The following is a 12,155-nucleotide window of genomic DNA, read 5'->3' on the forward strand; positions in this document are numbered from 1 at the left end:
AGCCTCACCAGCAGTATGGAAGCTGTTGCAATATTTAGAGCAGCTAGAAAAAAAGAGATGCTTTCCTGTGCCCTGGGTCAGGTTGGGTTGATTTGTGTTGAGTTTAATTTCATTTGCAATAGCTTGGATGTGCTACAAGTATGAGTGAAGGCCAGCTTTTTCCTGTACCTCTATGCAGAGTCCCCCAAAGGGCTGTGGCCATCCTGTGCCCCCAGCATAGGATGACACACCGGGGTGACTGCAGGGCATGGAGGGGATTATCCCCCTCTGCTTTGCCTTTGAGACCCCAGCCAGAGTACGGTGTTCAGGCCCAGGGACCCAACACAAGCAGGACACGCAGCTGTTGGAATGGGTCCAGAGGAGAGCCATGAAGATGCTCAGAGGGCTGGAGCACCTCTGCTATGAAGAAGGGGAGCTGGGAGCGTTCAGCCTGGCAAAGAGAAGGCGCCAGGGAGACCTCACTGCAGCCTTTCAGTGCAGGAAGGGAGACCAGATTGCAGCCTGCCGCCTCTGGCTGCCATAGGAATGCTGGGGGAGGCCATAGCTATGCTGGGTACTAATGTCCTGATGTGAAAAAAACAATAACAAACAAGAAAAACAAAGCAAAAGAAACCATGCCCAATTTCAGTAACTCACTTCTGAAAGCTGTTTTTAACTGATGGTGGAGGATGAACGTGGGAATCCTGTGGTAGTCAAATATCAGAATCATTTTCCACTCTTTTTTTTCTTTATATGTATAGGTCTTGATATTACAGGGCTCAAATTATTCATTTGGTCTCTGAAAGTACTTTGAAATGTGCCGGAGCTCAGTAGTGAGGTTTTTAGGCTGTTTCCAAGACAGTAGTTTGTTGTTTTTTACTGGATCCTGACAGTTGGAAGCAGATGACTAATTTTCTTTTTGAGGTATTTGCACTGTGGGCGTATGGCATAACTCCCAAGGCAGCAATTCAAGCGCTTTCACCCCGTAAATACATTTTTATATTATACTCAGGTTAGTCAGGAAGTGGAGAGTTGTTGTGTGTTTCTTTTTTTTTAATGAACGTATTTTAACAGGGTTGCCTTATGATTAAAACATAAAAAAGCCCAACACCTGCGAATCAAAAGAATTAAAGCTATTTCAAGTGAAATCAGAAAATCCTGAAGGAAACAGAAGCGTTTGAGGCCTAGTCTATCTCCTGAATATCTTTGTGCCCCTGTCATGTCATCAAAAAATGAGAGGGATAATCGAAATGTCAGCTCTGCATTAATAATAGTTGAGGGAGTTTGTTTGCTGGGGCTGAGCACTGCTGGCTGCGCAGCCCGGCCAAATGCTTCCCACAGGTTTCTGAGTGCCCGTCCCTCCAGCACTGACACCATGCTGAGGTCTGTGCCTCTGCCCCTTGCACTCTGCACCTCCCCTCTCTGATTTGCCTCTGAGCTCCCTGTCGTTATTCCATGCCCATAGCTTGTGCCTGCACGCATCCCTGCTGCGGGGTGTTCACTGAGCTCCCTGCGCTGTGGCCCATCATCAGCCCTTGTGCACAGACCATCACAGCAGCTAATCTTATGGCTATGGGTGAATAACTATTAAAACAGCACCACACATTTGGCTTGACTCAGAGTTTTAAATTAGGAAGGGTACTAACATGCAGTGTTTCCATGCAGGAGGGAACACAGGAGAAATGAATCTCTGCTATTCTTTCATAATTTCAAAGCGGCTGAGATTTCAGTGCAAGCTCAAATACTTTGTGTGCATTACATGTATAAACCAATGCCAGCTTACAGTACTGCTACCAGCCGTACTGGATGCAAGCTGAAGGCTTGTTTAAAATTCTATGTATTACACAGCAGTATAACACAAAAAAAGACATCCAGTGGCTGGCCAGCATTGTTGCTGTTGTGTAGTGCTTGTGAGAAAGATGGGGGATCTCATGGATTGGGAAAATCAGTAGGAAGGACCTTGGAAGCACAGAACTCTTTGTGTTCTAATTCAAATAAGTCTTTGCAGGTTCACAGTACTTTGTTTTTTTCATTTCCCTAAATAACAGGAGTTTCAGATTTCACTGCAGTACGGCAGAATCAATAGAGAAGCAGTTCTGCACTTGCTTGAGCTTCGTGCACAGATGCTCAGCAAGATCCCATCCCTAGAAGTTTTCTCTGAGCTCATGCAGATGACAGCGAAGTAAACAAATCTCATTTACCAAAGAAATGACCGAAGTCGTGCCGGGTTGAACTGTTGTGGAGTGTAAATTGCCTCGTTAATATAAATACCTCTGCTCATGTCTGCAGTTTGGTCTTTCTGATGAATTATTACACCACACTCAGCTTCTATTTCATCTTCTTAGGGATAACCAAGAGGGAAAAAAAAAAAAATTGCGATACCCAATACAGTGCTCTGTTGTCTTCTAGTTTATTTGTGCGACAAGTAACGTGGTGAAAAAATCCTCTCTCATCTTGCTGCGCCTGTTTTATGAATAAATAGAGCAGCTTTCCTTCACTCGCCCTGCGATGCAGCCAGGCCCTGCCCTACTGCTCAGTGGGAGGCAAAACCAAACAACCACAGCCAACTTCTGCAGATCTCTGATTTGTCCCCAGTTAAGTATTCTATTAAAGTGCTCATTCTCTATTGTTTGCATCTAACAATGAAATACAGTTCAGTGATTGGGAAGAATAACCTATTACTGGTTGTAGACAGTGAGTAGGTGCCCACCTTGGGCTGTTCTGCATCTTTGGAATTGTTTATTTATTTACTCAACTATCTTTTAAATGTCTCCGTATTTGCCAAATCCAAAACTAAGCCTCAAGAACATACGAAACACTGTAACGCCATAGCTTCTTAAGGGGTGAGCTGAGCGCAGTGCCTGGATGATGTGATTGAAGGCAAAGTCTGCAGCGGCACAGACGTGGCACCTGGGGCACGCACAGAGCTCTCCTAAGGCTGAACTGCCTTTTTATTTCTTAATTCTGGACCTTGGGTGGCCAGGAGGCTCGACAGGTTAAAAATAAAGCACCTCTCTTTGGGCGAGCCGTCCTACTGGAACTGTCTGTAGTCAGAATGCTTTTTTCTCCAATCAGAATGAAAGATAACCATAGCTCTGGGTAAAGCACGAAGGCTCACAAGTAGGTGTCAATTAGAAATCTGGGGATTAATCTCTCGGAGAACCGACAGCAGTGACAAATTTGACACGATAAAGCTCATTTTGTCTCATTCTTACATGACTGGGTAGATCTGTGGCTCACTGCTCTCTCTCTGGATTCTGATACTACCGACATTGAAAATGCTGTTATTAAAGGATTATTCTAATTGTGTGAAAACTGGTAATTCAGTACCTAAATAACATCCTCTTCTAAAGACTAATTTAGATGAAAAACTCTCCTTGCAGGTATGCAATTTGGACAGCTCGGTGACAGTTGGAAAAGCTTTCCGTACGATCTGCAGTAATTCATATGGATATATTTAGTGAGAACATTATAGTCTGCTTACACTTAAAAACCATTCATTGTAAGGCTTTGCTAATTCCACATGTGACTTGTGGAAGTTTGTTTGGTGGCACTCAGTACAGCCATTTGCTGGAAAGCCTTGAACCTCCTTTGTAAGTTCAGAGCTGCAGAGCCCTGCTGGCATGGGGAGGTGAGGCAGCAAGCAAGGCTTTGTCTTGTCCTAAAAACAGGGTGAGCAGCAACCAGATAGACATCACACGGCCATGGTGAACACTTGAAATGCACAGACACAGCTGGGAAGAGCAGCAGTATGTGCAGCTCACAGCTGGTACTTCTAGCAAAATGATGTATGTGTTCTGAAGCTCCAGTATTCCCACTGTCATTCCTGGAGTGAACAGTGTAAGTGTTAAGTTTGAATAACTCTGTTATGAAGGTATTTCTTTGGGTTTGTCGTTGTGTGTTTTTATTTTGGTTTTATGTGTATCCTACATACTGAATGTTCCTAATAGTTCATTTTTTATTATCAGTCATCACTGTTTGCCTGATGAAAATCTTCTGTCGCTGTATTTCTAATGGAGGATATTTAGTTGCCATAAGGCAGCTATTATGGTTGGGTTACTTAATGCAGCACTCTATAAGCATCCATAGTGTCCAGGGATTCTGGAATGTCTGTGAGCCATTTGCCCTTGCTTTATATCCATTTTGACCATGTGATCTGAAGCTCTGATCATGAGCAATAGAATGAAGTCATCCAACTCTTACAAAAAAAATCATATACAAAATAAGAGTCCCGTCAAGTATGGAAGATCAATGAAATACAGTTGTACTATTCTGTGAAATACACATTATGTGCCCTTGCAGATACAGCTTCAGATTGTTTTCAGTGATGTAATTCAGAAAGTGCAATGTGAGATTACTCCCTGAATGATACTAGATCTCGTGATGGTCAGTCATTTATTTGTTTTCATTTGGAGTTATGAAGAATTTTAAGCGTGAGGGCTTAAGGATGGTCGTCTGGGCTGGCAGCAGGCATTGAAACAGTCTCCTCTAGGAAATATGCAGCTCTGACCTATAAGGAAATTCGTCCCGTGAGCAGTGGAGCTGTGAGCTGTGTCAGCGTGCAGCACAGCGCTCCGCCTGGTTTGCACTGGGGAAGGCTGCACTGCTGCTCTACAGCTGCAGCACCACTGTGAGGGCAGGAAAATGGACTTCTGTGAGGTTCTGGTGCTTATCTGGCTTTCAAGGAAGGCTCAGTGAACGTCTGAGTGATGAGCTGCAATGAGGAAATGAGCACAGAGCTGAGGAGAGAGAACCAGTAATGCATGCAAAGAATTAATCTTAACACTCCTTTAGCAAACTAACATTGGGAAAGTCTTAAATTTTCATGGAATGCACTTCGAATGTGGCTCAAAGTTTATAGTGATACACCTTTTGGGCAATGACAAAAGTTTAGATCTTCATCATTAGAATTAGCTGCATGCTTAAAAAGAGGGAAGTAGTGACATGAATGCCTGTAAGGTAAGGAAGAGGGCTGGTGTTGGGAGTAGGAAGCACAGACTGCTCCTCCCTGTACTGTGAATTGGCACAGCAGTAATAGAAGGCTTCACTTTAAGACTTTGTGGAAACAACAGGAAAAAATGATCTGTATCTATCTATCCATATATATATATAAAACACTTCTTATATGTATTCCTAACATATATATTAAAATATTGAAAACGACTGTTTTGAATTGCAAGATCCACAAAGCACTGATTTGTCAGAAATTCTTTCTGTTCCTTAACTATGGAAAATGCATCTGAAGAGTTTTGTGTCTCTGCCATAGAAAGGTGAATTGCTGCAACCTCCAAGACGTTGTGGTCCATCTAGCTCAGGAAAGCTTTATAAACAGGGCAACTCTGAAATATGACAAATGCAGTGATGCTAAAGAGGTCAGAAGGAAATTTAGGAGATGCTCTCAGGTGGAGCAACAGCCAGAACAGCTCTGACAGCTCCAGTGGACAAACAGAACAGATGTATGAGAGGATCTATAAGTGAAGTTGTGTCTAGCCATCACAGTTCTACGTTCCAAAGGGCTGCTGCTATTGCGTCCTGAAACTTGGCTGCATTAACATGGCGCACAATATGATGTAATTAGTGCATCACAGATAAAGCTGGCTGTATTCTTTCTGGTTTCCCTATCTTTGTTTGCAGTGCAGCTGTTGCCTTCTTTGAAGCTTATCAAACAGATTGCTTTCCTCCATTTCCACGCTTTCTCTTAGAAACAATTTTCTTAAACTTTACCCATGCTATGTTTATAATTGAAAAAGCAAAATGAAACCAAAGAGGTTAAAAAAAAACAACAATCCCAAACAAAACCATGTCATATCACTTCTGCAGCCAGCGCATTACTTCCAAAGGCTGTGCTTTTCAGAGGTTGGATATTAGTAAGCTTTCTGAGCTTACCATTCTCCTTAGGTGAAATAAAGAACTCGCCTGTAAGAGTATTGGCGTGTGCGTAGGTGGATTGAGTTAGACAGCAGAGGTTGTTACTGCCTTTATTTGCTCTTTACCCTTCGCCTGAGCTGAATAACCAGACTGTGCTTGGAGTAGCTGCTGAAAAGGGAGAAAAACAAACAAACTGGGCAATAATTGCTTTGGCTATCTGACTTTCATTTTTCATCGTTCTTGAGTCCAGATAGGTTTATGTTCAGCTCTTGTGATCCTGAGGGTGACTGCTTGCAGTAATTGTTAGAGCAGAGGTAGTGGGGTAAGGCTGCTGTTTTTCTGTTCTGGATGAAGCCCTCCTCTCCTCCTTGCTTTAACATCCATGCAAACACAGGCGGTTTTGCTTCACTTTGCTGCTTAGAAATGATAATAGGGCACCCAAATATCCCGTATTCATTGGAAGGATGCATGCAGTGACATTTAAAATCCGTCCATGAGATCATATTCTTTCAAAGCCTCTTTGAATGAGCTCTCTGAACTGCTGGTGTTGTCTGGGATTGCTGCTTTCATGTTTGTGGAGAGCTCTTTAAATTCTGAACCACTGTGTACTAACAAATGAATATGAATGATCGCTGAAGCAGGTTCATGTAACTCTTGTCTAATATGTAGCATTTGGCCTGGCGGAGTCAAAACACTGTGGCTCATTTTTGTATGGCAAATTGAGTGCTTTGTTTATTAAAATTACTGATTTATTGCATAATAAGAAGGGCCTTGATTACTGTTCCTTCTCACAGTAAAGATTTAAGGGGTAGGTCATTGGTGTTCTCCAGCTGCAAGATATTTTCAGTTATCTGTTCATCTTCTGAGTACTTCTCTTGTAACATATTTCATATGCTGTACCATCATCAGCCAAGTTTTGAAATTAGTGCCTTATATTTTGTTTTCACCCCTCTTGACTTAGTGTGGCTCCATACAGGTAAACAGAGCAGAATTTTGGCTTGCTTAATTGAATGCACTGTGTCTGAATACAGGCATGTCTGCAGCTGTTATAGATTGCTAACAGTTTACTACAAGATAAAGCAAGCATAATTCAGAGCCAGTAACTTGTTTTGGGTCTTGGAGATGCACAGTGCATCACGTAACAGTCAGTACTTTTCCCCCACCTGAAAGCCTGAATGGAAGCTGTAGCTCTGCTACTTCTCTTCATGCATGACTTAAACCAAACGTTGTTTAATGCCCTTGGCTATGATGTATTTTTGTTGTTGTTGAGACCTCCACATAGAAAGACCGAATCGCTGTTTGCCAAAATGTTATTAAATAATGATGCATGCAAGAAACGTACAGTTTTAACAATCATCTTTGATTGGGGTGTGTGTGGATGTCACAAGCTAGCCATCATGATTTCTAACCCATCTCCAGATCTGTGCCATGCTGTTCAGATAGATTTAATGCATCAAAATTATGCTGCAGCTGATGGTAAGAGCTGTGTTTCCTGACGGCTCCAACTTTGCATTCTGAGACCAAGAAATTGGAGCATGATCCTCAGTCAGAGGAGAGAGGACATGATGCATGCTCGAAGCATCAGGTTTGGGCAGCAGGAGCCCTCTGCCTCTTGTCAGGTGTTAAGGCAAGATATTCCTTTCTTCCTCCTGTTTTTTCAACTGCTCTTCATCAGAGTTGAGTGCTGCATGTTGCTGCTAATTGCAGATAATGTACTACTGACATTTTGAAAAGTATACATGGATGATGTTCACCCAAAGGATGATACTGCTATCTTCAGAGATGCTGATACACTTTTGCTGGCGTAGACTCATTTAGTGATGAATTGCAGTAATAGCAGTTCAAGACCTACAGCATATTAGTGAAAATGAATCTACTGAGCACCAGTCCCATGGCACAACTGCACTTAAAGAACGCTGATTTTCTTGAAGGGAGAAAAATCTGAATGAGAGAGTTAACTATATACTGTATATTCTTTTCCTTTTCATTCTTTCTTTTTTTTTTTTCTTTTTTTTTTTCTTTTTTTTTTTCCTTTTTGGCCAGCAGTGCATTATTTGTATGTGTTTCTTTCTGTGTGTTGTTATGTATTTAATATACATAAGAAAACCAGTAGAGTACCATAAACACAGAACACTGTTTTTTGTTTTAGTTCCTGGCAGACTTGTATATGTCTGCCAGGGAAGCAGAGATGAAGCTGTAGTAATTCTTTCATTTTCTTGTTATAAATTGACCTAACAGGAGTCAGGGGCTATTAAAGGAAGAAATGTCAACACCTTGAAATTGAGAAGATTTGTGATGGTTTGTATACACAGGAGTTGGTCGTGGTGGCAAAACGTTGTAGAAATGAATGTGGTCATGGGCAAGAATTATTGGGAAAAAAAAAAGGGCAGAGTACCTTTTATTGAAATGGTTGCCTAATTTGAGGGAAATAAGGGTAAAGATATGCTTTGACTTAATGCACTGGTGCTTTGCGTGAGAACAGATGGTTCTTTCAGCTCTGGAATACACTCAGTGGGGAACAGAAGCATCCCAGGCATAGTGCTGGGCTCCTTTTTGCATCTCCTTGTAGATCTCCCAGGTGCTAGGAAGTTAAATGGATCCAAAATACAGGGATTCCTAAACCAGGAGAAAATGTACAAGTATGCATCTCTCTCCTTTCCTCCTTCACCATCCCCACACCCCTCATGTCTGGCTGTGAGGAGGCACATCTGGGATAAGCCCATGGCATGTGCAGGGGGAGCTGGAAGTCTTTGCTACTCTTTCTAAGTTCCAAGGCAATACATTTGAATGCCCTTGTATTTAAAACAAACCTTCATCTGAAGGCTTACTTTGATTTGTAGATATTTTGCCTCCAGTTTTTATAATTAACCTCCACTGCTGGTGTAACTGCCACTGGTTATGATTTTGCAGTTAACATCAAAGAATCAGTAAAACATCCTAATTGCCTCTTCCACACGCCAGAAATGAGTTCAAAACATGATGTATCTTTGGGTGGTGGGGAAAGACTGTTTCACCATTGCCAAGTAACCTATGGGGAAAAAGTAAAGGAGTGCTACTAAATAGGCTTCTTGATCAAATACAATAAAGCCTTGTAGACTCTTACACTGAAATGTGTATATAAGAGGCAGTACTATATTGTGAAGAACTGGGATTCACAGGTAGTCCCACTGTTTTAGAGCTCATACAGGCTACAGCTTTGTCTGGTTAGCAGCTTCAGAGGGTCGATTTGAAGATATCAGCAACCATTTTAGTTTGAGCAAGACTTCTTTTGCGCTGAGGGCAGGCATAGATGCCATTCTAATGCTGGGTTCATGAAATGGGTCAGCTCATGTGAGGGTAATTAAAAATAAGTATTTGTGGGATGTGCTTTCTAGTATCATTGGGCATACAAAAAAATTGACATGTAGGTGTATGGAGGGAATACTTATTTATAGCAGGTCACTTTGTGGTAGGTGCTTGTGTTTCATACAGGGCTCAAAATGGTCAGATTATGAGTTACAACCAAGACATATTTTTCTGTGCCTTGTGATTTGACAAGCGTCATGTCATAGAATCATAGAATGGCTTGGATTGGAGCAGACCTCAGGGATCATCACTTCTTTCTGATTCCCGTGCAGTTTTGTAAGTTAATAAAGTCAAAGGAGTACTTTATCAGAATATCTATGAAAAAATAAAAACCCGTGTGTTGCTTTCAGCTGGAGCAAGAAGGTTCCCAGCCCAAAGACCCAGGAACTGACTTAGTGTTTTCAAAACACTATGACTAGCTCTAGAACAAGCTAAAAATGCTAAGCTGGTGTCAATGAATTTGTCCAACAGCTAAGATTATTCTTCTCAGGACTTAGGGCTAATCAGATCCTTTCCACGCTCCTGGAGGAAGAGTTAAATTACAAATCTAAGATGTATGTTTTTGACTGAAATTTAAACACATACTGCCTTAAGTAGCAAGACCCACTCCTTTCTGATTATAAAATCCAGATTTCTTCTGATAAATCATAACTTAATATTGCATGCACATTTGGAATGTATTTGCTGAATAAGTATTAGCAACTAAGTCTGAAAAATGTTTGGAGAATGCAAGAGACAGGCTGAGCTCTTAGTAAGGACGGCGCTGTGTTACAGGAGCCAGTGCTTGTGATGCATTCAGAGTTGATGGAAGTTACGTAAGTTAGGTGTAAACAGAACTTTTTCTTCTGTCCTTAAGAGTTTGTCATGTATAGAATAGTACAAATGCTACAAAGACCTGATGCTCCAAGTTCTTATTCTGTTTTCTTAAACATTTCAGAAAGTGAAAGCAAAGCAAACAGAATTCATACAGTGTTAGTGGAATTATATAGGGAGGTCTGTTAAAAATGTGAGTTCTTACACAGTGAGGATTCTCCCTCCTGTTCCTCGTGCCATGTCAAGTTGCTGCCTTAAATCCTGGCTTAGGAGGGGCTGCTTCTGAGCTCGTGAGAAAGCTGTGCAGGAGATCAGTGCCAGTCTGGGCCTCAGCTCATTACACCCCCATGTATTTTGAGCAGTAGAGCTATAGTGTAAGCCTTTCTCTACATGACTACCTAGGGACATTCTGCTGTGACGTGCAGATAGCAAACCTGCTCGTGCAGCTGGCAGGCTCTGTAGGACTCCCAGCATGTACAGCTGAGTGATAGGAGGCGGAACTTGGTGCTATGTGGAGGGGTGTGGGACTGCCGATGGGAGCCAACATGAGCAAAATCCAGCACATACAAAAGAAGGCATGTAAACCAGTTTGTACTCACCCTTCTCTGTGAGCTTCTCCTTTCTCTAGCTCCTGTATAACACCCAACAACACTTTGATGGTTTCCTGACTCGAGCTGATCAAATTTTCCATCATCTGAAGCTGCGCTTTCAAGTCCACAACTTCCGTGTGAGGCACGATTTGTTGGCATTCCTCGCTCAGGGCGACGGCGGCCTGGCAGGGCTGCGCAGCCTCCATGGGCGCCGCGTTCACCTGCAGGCCCCGCTCGCTACATTCGCTGGCCCGGCACTGCGCCTGCGACGGGCAGGCGGCTGCGTCTCCCGCCTGGGCCTGAACGCCATTCAGGTGCACGGTCCTCTTTTTGTCCTCCTCGCCCGCCTGGCACAGCGACCAGTCAGGCTCGGGCTGCGAGGCGTCCGAGCTGCCCGCCGGCAGGTACACAGTGGCCACTTCTGTCTTAAATACCCTCCCGTGGAGGGGCTGGCCCGGCTCCTCGGCTCCCGGCTTGCCCTTGCCGGGCTCGGCCGCGTTGAGGAGACCGCAGCCGTGCAGCTCAGCGCTCTGCCAGGTCCAGGCCGCTCCGGGCCCCGTGCTTGCCCGCTCGCCCACGTGGGAGATGAACTCGGCCGTCTGCAGGCTGCCGGCCTTCTTGCCCCACTGGCTGCCGTCCTCCGAGCTCCTGCTGTCCTTCTCCTTAATATCTATCAGGAAGCCGTTGTTTTCGCTCTTAAAGGTGTCAACAGCTGAAGCGCTTTTAATGATATTCCCTTTTTTCCGGTCCAAAGGAAAGGTCTGGTAACACTTCTTGAGATCGGGGGATGTCTGAACTCCTGTGCTCTTGGTGACGTTGGGGATGGACCTCCGGGCAGGCACCGTCATGTATTTGCGATACGCCGTTTTGTAGGAAACGGGCTTGGCTTCTCTTTTGTCTGTATCCGGGGTGGTGGAGAGCTGCCTGTCCCGCTGCTCGTTCTGGGCCTCGCAGATATCCTTAAATCTCACCTGCAGGGCTTTGTTGCGTTTCTTTATCTGCCGGTTGGGATCCAGTGCATATTTCATCTCCAAAGCGAGCGAAGCTGCAGGCTCAACTTCGCTTTCCGAGGTGGTGAGTAAGCATTTGCTGGGCTCCTTACTCACCATGATGCCTGCATTAAAAACAGTTCAAAAAGAAAAGCCTTCTGTTACAACAGAAATACCAGTTACTCACAAAGCAGAAGTTTTCACATTCGATGTTGGTTGTTTGCTGGCATTGCTTTTTACCATGTGCTCAGTTACAAGGTGAGCTGCTCTCGGCTCCTCTGTGAAATACTGTCTGCATCTTGGCAAGGGGGTCCTTTCATTTCTCATTCCAGGTGTCATTACTAGGATTTTCTTTACCTCTACCACATAGCTAAACCTACAGCCTGGGTGTAGATGAATTCTCAGCAGTTGGTTGGTACTGCTGCACATGTAAACTTTATGATCTCAGGAAGTTGGTGGAAGAAGTCAGCAGTGTGTAAATTAATTTTGCTTCAAATGCAAAACAACCCGCTTTAACCAGAAGCACTAATATACCTGTATAATAGAGCTTCTTATCCCCAAAGATCTTAAA

At 43.5% G+C, this 12,155-nt stretch overlaps 2 protein-coding genes across 14 annotated transcripts in view; one reads left to right on the plus strand and one right to left on the minus strand.

The window, feature by feature from the left end:
- DOCK1 (dedicator of cytokinesis 1) overlaps positions 1-12,155 on the plus strand; it is a 275,550-nt gene that overhangs the window by 106,912 nt on the left and 156,483 nt on the right. The gene's annotated exons all lie outside the window — the stretch shown is intronic.
- Positions 1-12,155, minus strand: part of FAM196A (family with sequence similarity 196 member A) — a 44,633-nt gene that overhangs the window by 20,141 nt on the left and 12,337 nt on the right. For 4 of the 7 annotated variants that reach the window (XM_004942352.5, XM_025151920.3, XM_040702570.2 and 1 more), the window contains exon 2: positions 10,605-11,709. In XM_004942352.5, coding sequence (XP_004942409.4) covers positions 10,605-11,704 — 1,100 coding nt within the window. In that variant the 5' untranslated portion in view covers positions 11,705-11,709. Of the gene's footprint in view, positions 1-2,375; positions 4,694-5,943; positions 9,467-10,604; positions 11,710-12,155 lie in introns of those variants that run through there. The other 3 variants (XM_025151924.3, XM_025151923.3, XM_025151922.3) reach the window with 3 other exon arrangements.

Source organism: Gallus gallus, chromosome 6, assembly GCF_016699485.2.
Source record: "Gallus gallus isolate bGalGal1 chromosome 6, bGalGal1.mat.broiler.GRCg7b, whole genome shotgun sequence".
In the NCBI taxonomy this organism is placed as follows: Eukaryota; Metazoa; Chordata; class Aves; order Galliformes; family Phasianidae; genus Gallus; species Gallus gallus.